The 17,664-nt window shown below is 59.3% G+C and overlaps 3 protein-coding genes across 15 annotated transcripts; 2 read left to right on the plus strand and 1 right to left on the minus strand.

Annotated features, from left to right (window-relative positions):
- Nucleotides 1–1,472: 1,472 nt before the first annotated feature.
- Nucleotides 1,473–14,141, minus strand: kcna1b (potassium voltage-gated channel, shaker-related subfamily, member 1b). Of its 7 annotated transcripts, none has more exons than XM_068649647.1 (4): nucleotides 13,767–14,141; nucleotides 11,838–11,924; nucleotides 5,124–5,323; nucleotides 1,473–4,567 (listed from the first exon to the last, which is right to left on the minus strand). In XM_068649647.1, exon 4 carries the CDS (start codon nucleotides 3,545–3,547, stop codon nucleotides 2,120–2,122), a length of 1,428 nt encoding a protein of 475 aa, XP_068505748.1. In that variant the 5' UTR covers nucleotides 3,548–4,567; nucleotides 5,124–5,323; nucleotides 11,838–11,924; nucleotides 13,767–14,141; the 3' UTR covers nucleotides 1,473–2,119. The 7 variants fall into 7 exon arrangements, with proteins under 7 accessions (XP_068505748.1, XP_068505745.1, XP_068505749.1 ...); XM_068649644.1 differs by lacking the exon at nucleotides 13,767–14,141 and adding an exon at nucleotides 13,155–13,300; XM_068649648.1 differs by lacking the exon at nucleotides 5,124–5,323.
- On the plus strand, nucleotides 7,616–12,350 carry LOC125991954 (potassium voltage-gated channel subfamily A member 5). Of its 3 annotated transcripts, none has more exons than XR_007489498.2 (3): nucleotides 7,616–8,263; nucleotides 8,465–9,526; nucleotides 11,583–12,350. XR_007489498.2 is itself a non-coding variant. In XM_049760429.2 (2 exons), the coding sequence occupies exons 1-2, from the start codon at nucleotides 7,616–7,618 to the stop codon at nucleotides 9,446–9,448; spliced, it is 1,632 nt and encodes a 543-aa protein (XP_049616386.1). In that variant the 3' UTR covers nucleotides 9,449–12,350. The 3 variants fall into 3 exon arrangements, 1 of the variants encoding a protein (XP_049616386.1); XR_007489499.2 differs by having other exon boundaries at nucleotides 11,588–12,350; XM_049760429.2 differs by having other exon boundaries at nucleotides 8,465–12,350.
- Nucleotides 13,450–17,484, plus strand: LOC125991955 (CCR4-NOT transcription complex subunit 2). 5 transcript variants are annotated; one of them, XM_049760430.1, is made up of 14 exons: nucleotides 13,450–13,597; nucleotides 14,141–14,401; nucleotides 14,575–14,677; nucleotides 14,760–14,909; nucleotides 15,000–15,055; nucleotides 15,166–15,291; nucleotides 15,370–15,592; nucleotides 15,660–15,700; nucleotides 15,775–15,931; nucleotides 16,018–16,079; nucleotides 16,158–16,207; nucleotides 16,269–16,369; nucleotides 16,449–16,593; nucleotides 16,653–17,484. In XM_049760430.1, exons 1-14 carry the CDS (start codon nucleotides 13,546–13,548, stop codon nucleotides 16,737–16,739), a joined length of 1,614 nt encoding a protein of 537 aa, XP_049616387.1. In that variant the 5' UTR covers nucleotides 13,450–13,545; the 3' UTR covers nucleotides 16,740–17,484. The 5 variants fall into 5 exon arrangements, 4 of the variants coding, with proteins under 4 accessions (XP_049616387.1, XP_049616390.1, XP_049616388.1 ...); XM_049760433.1 differs by having other exon boundaries at nucleotides 16,269–16,296; XM_049760431.1 differs by having other exon boundaries at nucleotides 15,370–15,503; nucleotides 15,577–15,700.
- Nucleotides 17,485–17,664: the final 180 nt, after the last annotated feature.

Genomic DNA, 17,664 nt, shown 5'->3' on the forward strand with positions numbered 1-17,664 from the left:
CAATAATGACTGAAAATAATGGAGCGAGTTGAATCACATGATTGATTCATATGAATCAATTGCAAGTGCTTGATCAATAATGTGAACGATTGAAGGTTTCTCGAGTTGTAGCTGCCGCCTCTGCCAAGGTGCACGGCAAGGAATAGGAATACTTGGGGACCATTATTGATCACAAGCTGCATGCCTCTGTGGCAGGCAGGCAGGCGGGCGGGCAGGCGGGCAGGCAGGCAGGCAGGCGGGCAGGCAGGCAGGCACGCAGGCAGGCAGCCACGCAGGCAGGCAGGCAGCCAGGCAGGCAGCCACGCAGGCAGGCAGGCAGCCACGCAGGCAGGCAGGCAGGCAGGCAGGAGACGACCACGCGACACAATGTCTGGGCCGAAGGTCAGCGAGCGGCCGCCGTGCTCCTGAATTTTGAATACTAGGTGATATACTGTATATGCTGGCAGTCGGCTCGGCTGCTAACTTCATTTAGAAACACTTTGAGAATATCATTTCGCCGTTGGATGAACTTTTCCAAGTTAGGTTGACATTTTTGTAATTAGGACAACTTGAAATGAATCAAGTCAAAGATAAATATCTGGTGTGACGAATCACTATGGTCCATATTATTTTTGAAAGATCATTTTATTTCCTTTCCGTACACTTTCCTTTCCCTTCTCCGACCTCGCCTTCTCGGCGCTGCTCGCGTGCTAATGGAGCGCTCCGCGCGCGGCTTGTGGCTGCTGCTCGTGGCGGCGCGGCGCGGCTTGTGGCGGCGCGGCTTGTGGCTGCGCGCTCCACTATTTTTTGGCTCCTTCTCCACTTCGCCTTTGTAGCCGAGCGCACGAGCAGGAAATAAGAAGACGACGATCGGCTCATCGGCAAGTTTATTCCAAGTGGGGTTCGCACATTGCTCAGCGCCACAACAAAATCCATCCGGGACGAATCAGTGTCTGCCCTTAGTGGGCTGTAGGGGGCGCTATGCACACATTGAACGAAACTATTTGGAGGATCCGGGAACGTGACATCTAAAAACAAGAACGGTGTCCACAGTAAATGAGACTGACTCAGACGTCGAGCAACGGCGATCCGACGCAGACCACCAAAAGCGGCAGCAACAAGACAAAGGCACTTGGTGAGACCGTGGCTCAAGGCACCGGACAGGAAGTATGCTGGCGAACCGCGCCCCCCCCCCTCCAGGTGTCAACAAAAACGTCGCGACGAATCGCACAATTCTCGAAAACGTCGTGATTCAAATGAACACGTTCGCGAGGCGGATAGCTGTGCATATTTACAATCTGACACTAAAATGTCTAGAAGACGACAACGAAACGCCTGCCAGCGTCACCCAGGTGTCAGCATACCTGCTTTAGTGTGCGACGGTTAAAAAACAAGTCGCGGCTGGACTTTTTTTTAGCTAGCCCTCGCCCGGAAACGGATTAACTCGAAATGATCCCCGCCACAATCAAGTGTTGAATTGATTGATTGCACAGTTAAAAATATAAAATACATTTATTCGATTGAATAGTTTATTGTAATTCAATTTTAATCAAATTATTTGAAAAATGAGAATGACTGTTATAAAAATAAAGCTCGAAAATTTGACATGTATTCATTTTCAAACATTTTTTTTCATTCATCACAAATAACCGGTGAATGTCATTCATGTCAATTACCAATAGAATCATTTCATATGCACGTTTAAACGTTTTTCTAAGTTGGTATAAAATAAGCTATGGGTAGTTTGTGGATTTATTCATTTTTTAAAATGAGTTTTAATTATATCCTTCCATTAATTGGTGGATGGACCTATTGAAAATACGTACATTAGGTTAAAAAACATTTGACATGTATTTGAATGAAATCAGCTAATGAATCACATTTCGATGATCTCAAAACTATTTTTAGAATCTACTCGCCTTTAAAAATGACCCCCCCCCCCCCCCCCCTCAATGGATTGATCCAAAATCAAATCCAAAAGTCCACTGGATCATTTTTGTCCGTGTTTTGGTGAGCAATCGGCCAAAGTCATCCCAAATAAGAGTATTGCGAAGGAGAACGACGTTGTTTTGGAAAGTGCGCCTGCCGGGCTCAAACGCGTGGCGACAAGGCCGCGCGCATCCTAAAAGCGGCGCCTCTCTCACACGTCCGTCCGCATCTTGGCGGAGTCCACGCAGTTGGCGGTGCGCAGGTTGGCGTCGCGCAAGTTGTCGATGCTGTTGTCGGCCTCGGCGCGCCGGGACTGGGCGAGCGGCGAGGAGGCGTCGTCGGCGTCGGCCGCCGAGTGGCTGACCTGGAGCAGCTGCGCCTGCTCCTCGCCGTCCGTCTCGCGGTGGTAGAAGTAGTTGAAGTTGGAGACGATGACGGGCACGGGCAGCGCGATGGTCAGCACGCCGGCGATGGCGCACAGCGAGCCCACGATCTTGCCGCCGATGGTGACGGGGTACATGTCGCCGTAGCCCACCGTGGTCATGGACACCACGGCCCACCAGAAGGCGTCGGGGATGCTGGTGAAGTAGGACTCCTTCTCCTCGGCCTCGGCAAAGTAGACGGCGCTGGAGAAGAGGATGACGCCGATGAAGAGGAAGAAGATGAGCAGGCCCAGCTCGCGCATGCTGGCCTTGAGCGTCTGGCCCAGGATCTGCAGGCCCTTGGAGTGGCGCGACAGCTTGAAGATGCGGAAGACGCGCACCAGGCGGATGACGCGCAGGATGGCCAGCGACGTGGCCTGCTCGCCGCCGCCCGACTCGTCGGCCGTCTCCGTCCCCAGCGTGATGAAGTAGGGGATGATGGACACCACGTCGATGGAGTTCATCATGTTGCGGAAGAAGGCCGTCTTGCTGGGGCAGGCGAAGAAGCGCACCAGGAGCTCAAAGGAGAACCAGATGATGCACAGCGTCTCCACCATGAAGAAGGGGTCGGCCGCCAGGACGTCGCCGTGCTGCCGGGCCGTGGCGTTGGCCGGCGCGCTGGCTGCCGCCGCTCGCCGCCGCTCGCCGGCGTCCTCCTTCAGCTCGGGCAGCGTCTCCAGGCAGAAGATGACGATGGAGATGAGGATGACCATGACGGACACGATGGCGATGCCTCGCGCCGGGCCCGAGCTCTCCGGGTGCTCAAAGAGCAGCCAGATCTGCCGCTGGAACTCCTTGTCCGGCAAGGGGCGCTCCTCCTCGCGGATGAAGCCCTCGTCCTCGCGAAACTTCTCCATGGCCTCGGCGCCCAGTTGGTAAAACTTGATCTCCTCCGAGAACATGTCCAGCGGCACGTTGACGGGGCGCCTCAGCCGGCCGCCCGACTGGTAGTAGTAGAGGATGGCGTCGAAGCTGGGCCGGTTGCGGTCGAAGAAGTACTCGTTGCGCAGCGGGTCGAAGTAGCGCATCCTCTTCTCGGGGTTCCCCAGCAGCGTGTCCGGGAAGTGCGCCAACGTCTTGAGCTGCGTCTCGAAGCGAAGCCCCGACACATTGATGACCACGCGCTCGCAGCACTCGTGCCCATCGCACGCCTCGTCCTGCCCGTGACCCGGCAGGGTGGCGCTCTCGTCCGCGTTGTCGCCCGACGCCACCGTCATCCTGGGCTGGGCGGGGCTGGGCGGGGGGCGCCCGTCGGGAAACGCAGGGAGGTCCGACCGGCGGGCTCCTACTGAGCCTCCATCGTCACCGTCATCTCGGGCGCGTCACGGGCGGCAGATCTGCTGGATGCGCTCGGCTCCGGGCGGCATGAAATATTCATGGCGCTGCGTCGCGCGGGTGTCGCTTTCCCGCCGACGATGGGGCCGCGTGCCGCCCGCCCGCCGGCGCCCGCACTGCGGCATCGGCGCCTCCTCCTCGTCGCGGGCGGGACCGGCGCGAGTGCGGCGAGGAGGAAAAGACGGCCGAGGAGAAAGGAAGGAAGGAAGGAAGGACGGAAGGAAGGAAGGAAGGAAGGAAGAAAGGAGGCGCTCCTTCAGCGCAAGGTGGCTGTCGGCTGGCTCGGCTGAAGCATACTGTGCCGCTGAGGACGACGAGGAGGACGACGGCAAGGAGGGAGGGAGGGAGGGAGGTGGTGGTGGGGGGGGAGGGTTCGACGCAATGCAGACATGCTTTTGGCGCTATGGAGAGAAAGAGAGAGAGAGAGGCAGAAAAAGGGGAGACATGGCTATAAATAGAGCAAGAGAGAGAGACCAAAACGGGCAGACAGACAGCGAGGGATCCACACAGGTAGAGGGAGGACAGAAGGACGGACAGAGGAAAACAAAGCCACAGGGGGGCGTCAGAGGACAGAGAGAGAGAGAGAAGAGGGAGAGGGGAGTGACAACACACCAAAACAAGCCAAAAAGAAAAGAGAAAGTCATCTTGGGGGAGGGGGGAGTGAGTGTGCATAAGAGACAGAAGGACAGAGAAAAAGAGAGGGAGGGAGGGGAAGAAAACCATGGAGAGAAAGTGAGAATTGCGTCCTTCCCACTAGAGGAAAGCTTGCCTCTGTCGCCATGGCAACGGCAGCCCCCCATCCCGTCCCCTCCTTTCCCCTCCAGAGGAGCGTTTCCACGCTGGCCGCGCCTGAGCGGGCGCACGCCAGGCCCGCCCGGTTCTTCGCCTAACGTCAAGCGCACCTGTGCAAAAAACAATCCATCCATCCATCCATCCATCCATCCATCCATCCATCCATCCATCCATCCATCCATCCATCCATCCATCCATCAATCAATCCATCCATCAATCGAGCCATCCATTCCAAAAGCAGAGTCAAATAGTCATTGGCCTGATTGATTTTGCACCAAGAAAGAGCGACTGGCCATCGCAGAGTCCATTTGGGGGACCGGGCTTTGCGCCGGCCAAAAGAACTGGGCCGGCCGCGTTGCGTGCAAAATGTCACCTCTTTCCCACACGGCGTTGCAGCTGTGCCGAGGAGCCCCCCCCACCCCCCATTCATAAAGGCACAGGGTGCTTATATAAGCCATCCATCCATCCCCTCATTAGTCACCACTATTTTTAGCACGCGGCCAATTTGTCCTTCCAAAGCGCACGTGAGCTATTCTTGGCAGCATGTCATCTTGGGGGTGAGCAAGCGCACTAAGCTTTGGCTTCCAGGCGAGCTAGGCTAGGCTGCTTGCAAAGTGCTCTATCTGAGCAGGGCAGCGCGCGGAAAGTGAGGTGTCCGGTTCTCACATGAAATATTCACGTGCCGCTTCTCGTCTTGCCTCTCTGCGCGACTATCGCCGCCGCTCTTCATTTGCTTCGCTCCGCCCCCTCCCGGCAAAAGGACGACGGCGCCGCCTGCCGGCCGAGGCGCTCCTCGCCTCCTCACGCTCTCGGCCGCTCTCGGCGTGACGCTTGGCAACGAGCGTGTTGCCACGGCGACTCGCGCGCTGCCAAGGGAAGCGGAGATGCCCAAAGTCAGACGGACACAAACAAGCGGACAGCGAGCGGTCACAACAACACGGCGGCGGTTCGGGCAGGCTCGCTCGCCCCTTCTTTTGACCGGCTTTGGCCTTTCCTCCTCAAATGTTTGGAGCCCGGCCGGCTCAAAGGCCTTGTTTACGTTTGACGCCGGAGCTCTGTGACTTTGTGCTCGTCGCTGAAATGCAGCAAATGTTCACGTCGGCTTCCTGGCACTATGAGCGTGCCATCTTCCCGAGGGTCTCGACACACCGAAGAGGGGAGGGTCATCTTGTGAGGCGCAGGGCACCGATTGGCTCTCGCAGGCGTCCTGCGCTCCCATTTTCTACTTGAGCGCTCATCCAGCACACACGCAGCACGCCGCGCTAAGCGAAGCGGCAGGCGGGCGGGCGGGCAGGCAGGCGGGCGGGCGGGCGGGCAGGCAGGCAGGCAGGCAGCCAGGCAGGCAGGCAGCCACGCAGGCAGGCAGGCAGCCACGCAGGCAGGCAGGCAGGCAGCCACGCAGGCAGGCAGGCAGGCAGGCAGGCAGGCAGGCAGGCAGGCAGGCAGGCAGGCAGGCAGGCAGGCAGGCAGGCAGGCAGGCAGCCACGCAGGCAGGCGCCTCTCCTTCTCCTTTCTCTGCTCACAATTTGCAAAAAGAGGGAGGGGCGTCCAGAAAGGGAGAAGGCAGAAGCTGTCGCCTTTAGAGCGAGCGTGCGTGCGTGATTGATGGACGCATTTAGCCGCCTTTTGGCACTTAATCTGTCTTTTAATCTGTGACAGGAAGTGAACACTTGAAGTCAAGAGAGGGGCGCGCGCAGGCGTCGGCACGCGCTGCTGCGTGCCGGCCCTCAGGTGGGTGACTGGCGTGACGGCAAGCACCTGTGATTACTTGTTGCCATGGTGAGTGTCTCCATCCCAGTTTGCATCCAGAGAAACTGGATGGGCACACGCAACATATGATCAAACACAAATACGAGGCTTGTTGAAAAATGGCCACGTTGAGACAGATACGAGTACTCAGCCACCCGTTGCTGAAGGAGATCCCCATCGCGCTCTGCTCATTCCCAATCTGGTACGTTGGCAATGCGTGAGGTGAGGAGGGGAAAAGAAATAAAAACATTTCTTTTTTTTTTTTTTTTAATGCTGCTCTCCACCCAAACTGACGTTTGCATTGAATCGGACTGCAATAACAAGCGTTTGGAATCATTTGAGTCAGTCGTGACCAAATATGCTTGGTCACGTGCCATGCCATCCACACAAAGACGGATGGACGGACACAAGGCGAGCCAAATCAAAATCAACTTTCATCATTTGAGTGTGTGATTTCTGACTGGACCTGAAGTCAGCGCCTGTCAACTTGAATTAAAGCAATCTTGTGTCCGGCTGCCCTCTGGCACCACACGCGCGCGCGCGCATACATCTTGTGTGCGCAGAAAAATGCTGCACTCGCAAGGTTATTTGTAAAAAGGTCCTAATGCTCGCCTCTTTTGTGTGGATGCTTTTGCCCGTGGGCCGCCTACTACTCATGTTGTTATTGTAGAGCGTGTGCGCATGGGGGGGGGGGGGGGGGGGGGGGGGGCTTAATCCAAGGCAGGGATGCTGATCATGATCAGGCTTCTGCATGAGATAAGGAAAAAGGATAAATATAGCATTCATGCTTTGTTTTCTTAATCCCACCGCAGGGCAAAGAAATAACCTTTTAAATAGGTCACTCGCTACGCGCGCGGGCGGGCGTGTGCGCAACTTTGGAGAACATTTGAGGTTGGTCGCCGCACTTAAAGGGCCAGCGAGTGGCCAAAATCTCGCAAGCCGAGACGTCGATTGCGGCTCGCGTCGCCGCAAGTCGGCTGCCGAGCCAAGAGTGGCGATGCGCGCGCATGTCGTCTTACATAAGATGACGCCGACATCAACGGGCCCCATTTGCATGAGTGCCCCCCCCCCCCCCCCCCCCCACGACAGTGACGTGAAGATGGTTTAAAAAAAAAAGACAAGAGAATAAAGAGAGGCAAGAGAGCCAAAGAGTGAAGCGCGCACAAACGGCGGGTCAGTGGAGGCGGGGGCGGGGGGTGTCGCTCGCTTGCTCGCTCGCTCGCTGGCTGGCTGGCTGGCGAGCTAGGGGGCGGAGAGACGGCGCTCCTCTGGCATTCTCGCTCTACTCCTGCCAGGAGCTTCATCTCCAGAGCGTCGTCTTCCTCCTCCCGGATGCCGGCCAGCTCCGTCAACAAGTGCGCGTGAGGCTCCATCCGGGCGGGCGGGCGGGCGGGCGGCGTGGCGCGACCATGGAGGTGGCTCTGGTGAGCCTGCAGGAGAACGGCGGCGCCAACAACGGAGAGCAGCAGCAACTCCACTCGGCGCTCATGGATGACTTGGGCAAGGAGGTGAACGCTCCCCGTCAGCAGCAGCAGCAGCAGCAGCAGCAGTGGGAGCAAGCTCCCCCCACGCAGGCTCCCGCCTGGAGGATCAACGACATGAACAGCACGCTGAGCTGCAGCGAGAACGCCATGGACGCGCTGCTGCGCGCCGACCACAGCCCGCACGTGTTTGACGACGAGCTCCTGGACCTGGACGCCGACAGCAACGAGCGTGTGCTCATCAACATCGCCGGCCTGCGCTACGAGACGCAGCTGGGCACCCTTAACCAGTTCCCCGACACGCTGCTGGGCGACCCGGCCAAGCGGATCAAGTACTTTGACCCGCTGCGCAACGAGTACTTCTTCGACCGCAACCGGCCCAGCTTCGACGGCATCCTCTACTTCTACCAGTCGGGCGGCAAGATCCGCCGGCCCGTCAACGTGTCCATCGACGTGTTTGCCGACGAGATCCGCTTCTACCAGTTGGGCGAGGAGGCCATGGAGCGCTTCCGCGAGGACGAGGGCTTCATCAAGGAGGAGGAGAAGCCGCTGCCGCGGAACGAGTTCCAGAAGCAGGTGGGTGCTCGCCGCGTCCGAGGTTGCGTCCGTCTCTCGTCGGAAGGCGACCATTCAAACGCTGCCGTGCGTCGTCTAGAGCGAGCGGCGCTCCACCCAATGGTGACGCCATTTTCCAAAGCCGTCCCTCTGCTCGCGCGCGCCGAATCAACATCCGCTCGGCTCGGTCCAGTTTAAAAACGTCCGGCGTTTTGCCGGCAGGTGTGGCTGATCTTCGAGTACCCGGAGAGCTCGAGCCCGGCGCGCGGCATCGCCATCGTGTCGGTGCTGGTCATCACCATCTCCATCATCACCTTCTGCCTGGAGACGCTGCCCGAGTTCCGGGACGAGCGCGAGCTGGGCGGGCGCCCCGACAACGGCACGGCGGCCCGGCGGCCCTCGCTGACCTTCAGCGACCCCTTCTTCATCATCGAGACCACCTGCGTCATCTGGTTCACCTTTGAGCTCTTTGTGCGCTTCTTCGCCTGCCCCAGCAAGTCCGAGTTCTCCAAGACGGTGATGAACATCATCGACATCATGTCCATCATGCCCTACTTCATCACGCTGGGCACCGAGCTGGCCGAGCAGGGCCAGGAGCACCCCAACGGCCAGCAGGCCATGTCGCTGGCCATCCTGCGCGTCATCCGCCTGGTGCGCGTCTTCCGCATCTTCAAGCTGTCGCGCCACTCCAAGGGCCTGCAGATCCTGGGCCAGACGCTCAAGGCCAGCATGCGCGAGCTGGGCCTGCTCATCTTCTTCCTCTTCATCGGCGTCATCCTCTTCTCCAGCGCCGTCTACTTCGCCGAGGCCGACGAGCCCGAGTCGCACTTCTCCAGCATCCCCGACGCCTTCTGGTGGGCTGTGGTCACCATGACCACGGTGGGCTACGGCGACATGCGCCCCGTCACCGTGGGCGGCAAGATCGTGGGCTCGCTGTGCGCCATCGCCGGCGTGCTGACCATCGCGCTGCCCGTGCCCGTCATCGTCTCCAACTTCAACTACTTCTACCACCGCGAGACCGACCAGGACCAGTCGTCGCTCAAGGATGAGCCCGAGGCCAAGGCGGCGGCGGCGGCGGCACCGGGCGAGCCGGCGGGGAGCAAAGGCTCGCCCGTCAAGGGCAAGGCGGCCGAGGCCAACAGCGGCTTGGACTTGAAAAGCTCTCTGTACGCCTTCTGCCTGGACACGCGGGAAACTGACTTGTAGGCGGGCGGGCGGGCGCCCAGCGTGCGCGTCGACCCCATCTCAGGTGGATACGCCGTCTGGCGACGGGACTCGTACCAGGTCAGTGCGCGGCCTTTGTCCAACTTTGGGATCCCTCTTCCGGCTCCTCCGACCGACCCCGGTCAAGCGGCATCGCCCGACGTTTGCCGGCGGCGCAGCGGCATCTGGACGCGGCCGAGCGGAACGGGACGTGCGCCTCGGCCCCCGTTACTTTCATGTCAATTCACGGCTAATTGCAGCGTTGCCGCGGCAACCGCGCTCACCGCCGCGCATTTCACACTCCTGAACGCACACAAACGTGACAGATGGAGACACGCTCGGCCAATGGGTGGTCACGTGCTCGGCGACACGCAATAGCCGTGGCGCCTTCCTCATCTCCCGCTTTTACATGACAAAGCGCGGCGTTGGCAAAGCAGGAGGGCTCGCTTGCCGTGTCCCTGAACGCCTCGCCTCGCCTCGCGTGGTGCCGTGCGGCGTGAGGAGATTAGAAAACTTAAAAATATCTGCTGAAAGCTGATGGACGGCCGTCTCGTTTGGCTGCCGACACTCAAACTGCTTGCTTGCTTGCCTGCTTGCTTTTAATCCCTCACTCCATTTCCATAATCTCCGCCACGCGGGCGCGCATGCACGCTTGCGCACGCCCATTCATAGAAACTCACGGCACGCACACAAATTGTGCACACAAAGCCGCTCACTGCCGACCGACCGACCGACCGACCGACCGACCGCATCCGCTCCATCAATGGAACCCAAACAAAGGTCCGAGCGAGCGAGCGAGCGAGCGAGACCGCACGCGCACCCACACGCAGGGCTCGGCATGGTGTGGAACCTCGCGGTCCACTTTTTTGGCATCTCGTCAGGGTTAGGGAAAAGCTTAGGCCCACGCCACCAAGAGGAAGTTACATAAGACGCCGCCCGCCGCGGTCCTCAGCTGCAACCTCGCTGCGGTCGGGGGAAGGAAAATGGAGGACGCTCGATGATGTCATCGTGGCGTGACATCAAGGCTCGATGACATCATCCAACCTCAGGGAGGCATTGCGGATGGCAACGTGGCCGACAACGACCCTCTTATGTAAGCTAACGCTTTAGCCTGGCGGCTAGCTTTGATGCGTCACCGCTCACGCGCACGCATGGACACAAACGTGCGTGCGCGCCGTGCCGACGGCCCCGGCAAAATGCGGGACCCGCATCTACCGAGGCGTCCTCCTGCGACGCCTGGTCAAGGGCTCCCGAGCGCGCAGCGTGACTTTTGGCCCCGCCCCTTTTCATGCTGCGCTTACGTTCGGGGAATGTGCTTTTGATTTGACAAGTGCGAGCTCGTGGCGCCCTTTGAGACTCACCTCCAAACTAATTGAACTTGACACAAACACACGCACACGGCGGGCGAGCGAGCACTCAAAGACGCAAATAAGCACATCGATCCACGCAGAGAATCACGCTTTCGCGTACACACCGGGAAGAAGTTCCGTCAACGGTTCTGTATAATTAGCGGGCGTCACGTGGGCCGCCGGCGCCCCGTGGCGATGAGGCCGAGCGCTCATGCGTGAACTGGGAAAACGTCCGCGCCGCTTTGTGGCCTCCTTTTACGCTGCCGTGATCCTTTTCTTCCGCCCGCCTTTTAACGCGCACGCGGCTGTCCGGCCCACCTTGGCTACACCCCCGCCGGCACACGAGCACAACGCAGATGGCCCAAGCGCCAAAGCGCAAAGAGTGACGGCGGAGCGACAATCCGAAGGCGTCGTTTGGAAAAAAAGAAACACGGGCCCGGACGAGCTCGTCGACTTTTCAGGAAGCGGCGGCGTGAAAGCCGAGCGGGGAAAGCGCCGGCCGGGTCAGCCTGGATTTGTCCCGGCAGGCCCCGCATATGCTGCGCTGGATTAAAGTGATCCCAAGTTAATGCCCGGCAGCGCGCAATCATTCATAACGAGCGTGGCGCCGGCGGCGCCCGACGCACGCCGCCATCTGCCGCAACGCCGCGGATTAACTTCCAGGAAGAAGGGGCGGGGGAGGGGCGCAATCCAGGCGTCCGGCCGTAGACGCCGACCCGACCCAGCGCTCGTCGTTTGTGGATGTCACGCCTAATGTTTGACGCACGTGTGCTTGTGCCTTCCTGCAGAGCAGATGACCTCTCAACCCTCGCCTGTTGTACGCCCCGCCCCCCCACCCCTTGCGATCCACCCACCTCCCGACCTGCGTGCCTTTGAGACCGTCGGCGGACGGACGGCCGGCCGACGGACGAGGAGCAGCGGTCCCGTCGCGGCAAACAAAGATCACACGGTGGTCGGAAAAGCCATATGTGGTGGGACCCCGCGAGGCATTTGCACGCACCTGACGTGTTTCAGGACCCCGCCCGCGAGGCATTTGCACGCACCTGATGTGTTTCAGGACCCCGCCTGCCGTCTCGGGATTCTGCGGGAGGCCTCCGCCGCTCGCCGCTCGCATCCACCGCCGTCCGCTGCTGCCGAAAGAGAAATTGGCTTCAACCAGCAGTCGACTCACCGGAAAAGTCTCACCGAAGCTCGACAGGAAGGCAGAACCGACTCTGTTTTGAGGCCGCTGCTCATTTTGGCTAAAAAAAGGAAGCGGCTGCCGGCGAGACTTTTCACAACAAAAGTGCTTCCGACTTGGGCCCGAAGCAAAGAATAGCCAAGGCCGCAAAGGCCAAGGAAACTCCATGTCGTCTTTGGCCGCCGACCGCCGTGCATGTTCTCCGTGCGAGACGCAACACGCATGTTAGCGTCCCGTCCAATCCGCTCCGCTGTGCTCCCTTTAATTAATGACTCCTCCCACTTAACAACGCTGCCAAACGGGTGTGACAAAGCCAAAAGTTTTTGTGTTTGTTCAATTGTTGCCGATCAATGGATTAAAATCACTGCCAACTCTGCTCATCTGCGCATTTTCTCTCGCTCGGCGCCAAAAATCGAGTGGAGTCGGAGATGGCGTCGGAAGCGTTGGCGAAGAAGAAATGACACCAAATATGGTACGGGAATCGTCGTCGTCTCGAGTGCGTTTGGATGAGTCTTGCGTTGCTTGGGTTCATGTTTTCTGCTGGAAAAAATGCTCATATTTGGCAGGAAAAGGGGCGCAAGCCGACACGTCGGAGCCGGCCCGCTCCTCGCGACCCTACCGTTGCGCTTCTAACGTATTGCATTGAATTGCATGCATCCGTACCATTCCGTTGTGGTCGAGCCAAGCTTATTCTATCGAGCTAACTCCATGCATCCATCCATGCATCCATCCATGCATCCAATCCATCCATCCAATCCATCCATCCAATCCATGCATCCAATCCATCCATCCAATCCATCCATCCAATCCATGCATCCAATCCATGCTTCCAATCCATGCATCCAATCCATCCACCCAACCAACCCCATCCATCCATCCATCCATCCATCCATCCATCCATCCATCCATCCATCCATCCATCCATCCATCCATCCATCCATCATTAAATAGGCGAGGTGGAAATGAGCGGCGAGCCATTCAAACTCCAACTCCCAGCATGCTGCGCAATGTCGTCCATCTTGGAAGGTAGCGGTGAGGAAAGATTGATGCGGTAAGCTATTTTTTTTTCTTTTTTTCCTCTTAAAAATCCTTTCAATTCGCCCGCCTAATTCCGTTTCTCTCATCGGGTGCATCGACTGAACTTTGAAGCCGCGGAGGGAGGCTCCCTCGCGCCGGTGACCTTTCTTTCTCCCGCCACGAGTCGTCCGTCCCTCCTCAGCCTTTTGTTGTTGTCGTTCTCCTTGCAGCCAGTCGAGCGTCATGAGCCCAAATTGCAAGACTGCCAAACGGCAGACTGGTGAACCTTTGAGTAGACTGCACCCAGAAGCGTCCCGACCCGACCCGACCCGACCACTTAATGCACGCGAGGACGCTCGCGAATCCTCCGAAAGGCTTGGAACCAACCCACACAGGCAGCCAGCCAGCCAGCCAGCCAGCCAGCCAGTCGCGAGAGTTACTTTAGCTACGTCGAGCCGGACGGCTAACACTCCTTCGGGAGACTGTGGCAACCCATTCGACGTCAGCTGCGAGTGTTTCAAATACTGCCGCTAGCACCACCGCACGCACCCCAAATGAAAAGGCCAGTGGCGCTACCGGCTCGCCGGCACCCACCGGCGCAGGAAGGTAATGACGTTAGCCTTCGTAGCTAACGCTAGCCGTTTGCGACAGTGCCGCACGTCGAGCCGGCTTGCCGTGACGTCATCCGCAGCGCCGCGCGGCGCCAATTATGAAGATTTGGGCCAAAACGTAAGAGAAGACAGCCCATGACATTCCAAACGGCACAGTGACTCACCTCCAAGCTCGCTCGCTCGCTCGCTCGCGTGCGGCTTTCCTCTTTCCTGCGTGCCCATCGCGAACTGCTGACCTCACTCGACACAGTCCTCCCTCGTGTTAGGACACAAAGACACGCCCACCTCGTCACCTGACCGATCATAAGCGCGCCCAAGTTTGTAAACACTTTGCACGTCTGGAAATAAATCTTGCCATCAAAATAGGTCAATAGTGAACTTAGGAAAGCCTGCCTCAAGCGCCAGCCGGCCAAAGGGGAAATCATTGAATTGATCTTGAATTGGCAGTTAGTTGCAGCAGCCATTCATCGGCCGCCTTAACGACAATTATTTCAAACTAGTGGCCAAACGTACCTGACTTTGGGGGGGTTTGTGGCAGGTGACACGGTGGCCATGTTTGGGGCTAACCGGAAGAAGTTCACGGAGGCGGGAGCGGAGGGCGAGTACGACGAGCCGGGCGGCCTCTACTACGGCCAGCCGTCCGTCTTCCCGCAGCGCGCCGACAAAGACGGAAGCGGCGCCGTGGATGACCTCGCCGGCGGGCGTCAGCGAGATGCCTTTGTCTTTCAGACCACGGCGGCCCTGTCCTCCGCCTCGGGACAGCTGTCGCAGCTGGGAGCCAGTCTCTACGGCCCTCAGAGTAAGCCCCCGCGACCCGTCATCCCGCCCGCCGCTCGCCAGCGAGATGCATCGGCGTCTCGCATGAAGCCGACACGCTCGCTCACAGGCGAAGGCCCGAGCCCGGATTGGAACCCGGATCTCAAGTCGGGTGCTGATTCTTCTTCTTCTTCTTCTTCTCCTCGTTGCGTTCAGGTGCGCTCGGCTTCCCCGCGCGCGGCCTCAACAGCGGCGCGCCGCCGAGTCGGAGCGGACTCGCTCAGTCGGCCGCCGCGCACACGCCTCCCTCGCCCGGCAGGTACGCCGCCACTTGTCACTCGACAGAGGTCAGCGAATACGCCAAAGTGTTTTCCGAGTCACCAAAAGTGGCCTCGCGGCAGGGGGATTCCGCCCAAGAGCGGCCGCGCCGTCCTCAACCACAACCAGCAGGTGGGGGGAGAACGGGGGGGCGGGGGGCGGAGTCCCGGTGGCCCCTCACCCAGCATCATTGGAATGCCCAAACAGTCGCGGCAAGCCTTCACCATCAGCAGGTACTGTCCGACTCGGGGTCCACGGGACGAGACTCGGCGCTCGTGTGACCTGCCTGCCTGCGTGTGTGCGTGCGTGCGTGCTTGTGCCAGCATGTCAGGTTTCGGCGTGAGCAGGACTCCCGGATTCAACGTCTTCAACGGCACAGGTAAACCCGCACAGAACGGCGGGTCGGTCGCCATCGCCACCGTTCCCGCCTCCGATGACAATGGCCGGGGCGCTTCCTTTCCTTCCTGACCTGCGTGGCGGCGTTGGCAGATGGCAGCGAAAACGTGACGGGCCTGGACCCGTCCGACTTCCCGGCGCTGGCCGACCGCAGTCGGCGAGACGGCGGCGCCAACCCCGCGCCGCTGCTCAACCCGCTGGCCGGGCGGGCGCCCTACGGTGAGTGACACGCCGAGCGAGCGAGCGAGTGCGCGCCGCTTTTGTCAGGCTCCTCACGGCCGTGACCCCTCCCCGCAGTTGGCATGGTAACTAAGCCGTCTGGCGAGCAGTCGCAAGACTTCTCCATCCACAACGAGGATTTCCCAGCACTACCGGGCCCAAACTACCAGACCAAAGAGCCCGGCGGCGGCGGCGGCGACGACGGCAAAACGGTGACGCGCGCGCGCACTCGCTGCAAAGCCGCCGGCGAATTGCTGTGGGCTGACTCTCGTCTCGACCGCTCAGAACCTCAGCTCTTCAGGTAAGCCCGCCTCCAACACAGACGCTCCAAAGTTTCCGGGTGACAAAAGTTGTGTGTCGGCGAGCAGCGACAACCAGCACAGGAAAGGAATACAGGTGCTGCCCGACGGTGAGACACGCGGGCGCGCCCGAGCCAACAAAGCCGGCCGGGCGCACGCGCAGCCTCACGCCGCTCGCTTGCAGGACGCGTGAGCAACATCCCGCTCGGCATGGTAACGGACCAATTCGGCATGATCGGCCTGCTGACGTTCATCCGGGCGGCCGAGACCGAGCCCGGCACGGTGCACCTGGCTCTCGGCTCCGACCTCACCACGCTAGGCCTCAACCTCAACTCGCCCGAGTATGCCGCCGTCGCCCCCAACCCCCCCCCCCCCCCCCCCCCCCCGGATCACCCCCCCCCACTCATCTTGTCCTGCCGCCCTCCAGGAACCTCTACCCCAAGTTTGCGTCTCCGTGGGCGTCGGCACCGTGCCGGCCGCAGGACATCGGTGAGTTTGGCGGTGCAGAACAACTGGCCAGAGTGGGTTAACCGGAGCCGGTCGCTTGCTTTCTTCCTCGCCGGGCAGATTTTCACGTACCGTCGGAATACTTGACCAACGTCCACATACGGGACAAGGTACGGCTGTGTGCGCGCGCCTGCGCGCGCCTGCAGGTGCTGACATTGTGCTGCCGTCCAGCTGGCCGCCATCAAGTTGTCCCGCTACGGTGAGGACCTCCTCTTTTACCTTTACTACATGAACGGCGGCGACCTGCTGCAGCTGCTGGCCGCCGTGGAGCTGTGAGAGCCGCACGCACGCACTCGCTCGCTCGCTCGCTCGCGCGCACCCGGCGCATCACAACATGTGTGGGCACGCCAGCTTCAACAGGGACTGGCGCTACCACAAGGAGGAGCGGGTGTGGATCACGCGGGCGCCCGGCCTGGAGCCGTCGCTCAAGACAAACGCCTACGAGAGGGGCACGTACTACGTCTTTGACTGCCTCAACTGGAGGAAGGTTGCCAAGGTAACACGCAAACACACACACACACAGCCGCACATGCTAACCCTAACCCTCCCGATCAGGAGTTCCACCTAGAATACGACAAACTGGAAGAGCGACCTCACGTTCCCTCCACCTTCAACTACAACCCCGCCCAGCAGGCCTTCTGATTGGCCGCCCACCCGGCCGGCCGGCCGCCAGCCCCACCTTCCCGCCGACGGTCCAAGAAACAGACATTTGCGTTTTCCTCACCTGATTTTTTGATTGCCTTCTCCCCTGAAGTGAGGGTTAGGGTGAGGCCAGGGCAGGAAGTGGACTTTGTAGCATCCTTTCACACTAAAAGATGAAAGAAAAAAAAAAAAAAAGCAACATGATGCCATGGCACACACGTCCACAGAAACCCCGCTGAGCATCGAGCCCAAAGCCAGTTGAACCCGTACACTCTGTGTTCTGGCTTGTTCAGTCGGGCTCAGAACATGGCACGGGAAACTGCTCGGCTCGGCGGTCAGCAACGCTCCCGAGCGGGCAAAGCCACGGCGGTTACGCTCGTCCGCGTTTGTCCCACCCTGACGCCATTTTGCATGTTGAGGCATCGACTGCGTGTTACTAAATGTTAACGAGTAATCGGTAAGTCTACCTGGTGGACAAACGGCGTTGGAAATGGAGTGAAGGCACAAAGGGGATTGGCATCAGCACACTTGTCCTTTTTGGAGGACGCCTCCGCATTCCTCAAGCCGCCGCCAGGGGGCGTCCGTCCGCTCGCCGCATCCGGTTGCCATGGAGACAGCCCGCTTGTTTGTTTTGTTTCCCCACCTGACGTGACCTGGACTCAATATGGCAGCTAGTGTTTGCAGAGCAACGAATAGTTTTGTTCTCTGTTTTTCTTAGCCACAAATAAATATTCTGATAGTGAAACTTGCGATCGTCATCTGTCAACATGTCACTTAGCGGCCTAGCGTGACGTCACTACCGCCGGAGAAGAGTGTCATCTCGAAACAAGCGATCGTTATTAAAGCAGACGCACGTTTAAGCATCCACTCCACTTTTGGCTCGTTTCTGCTCAAGGTATCGACTCGACCTTTAGCTCAGTTTCCT

The sequence above is a fragment of the Syngnathus scovelli genome, chromosome 22, assembly GCF_024217435.2.
Source record: "Syngnathus scovelli strain Florida chromosome 22, RoL_Ssco_1.2, whole genome shotgun sequence".
Lineage (NCBI taxonomy): Eukaryota > Metazoa > Chordata > Actinopteri > Syngnathiformes > Syngnathidae > Syngnathus > Syngnathus scovelli.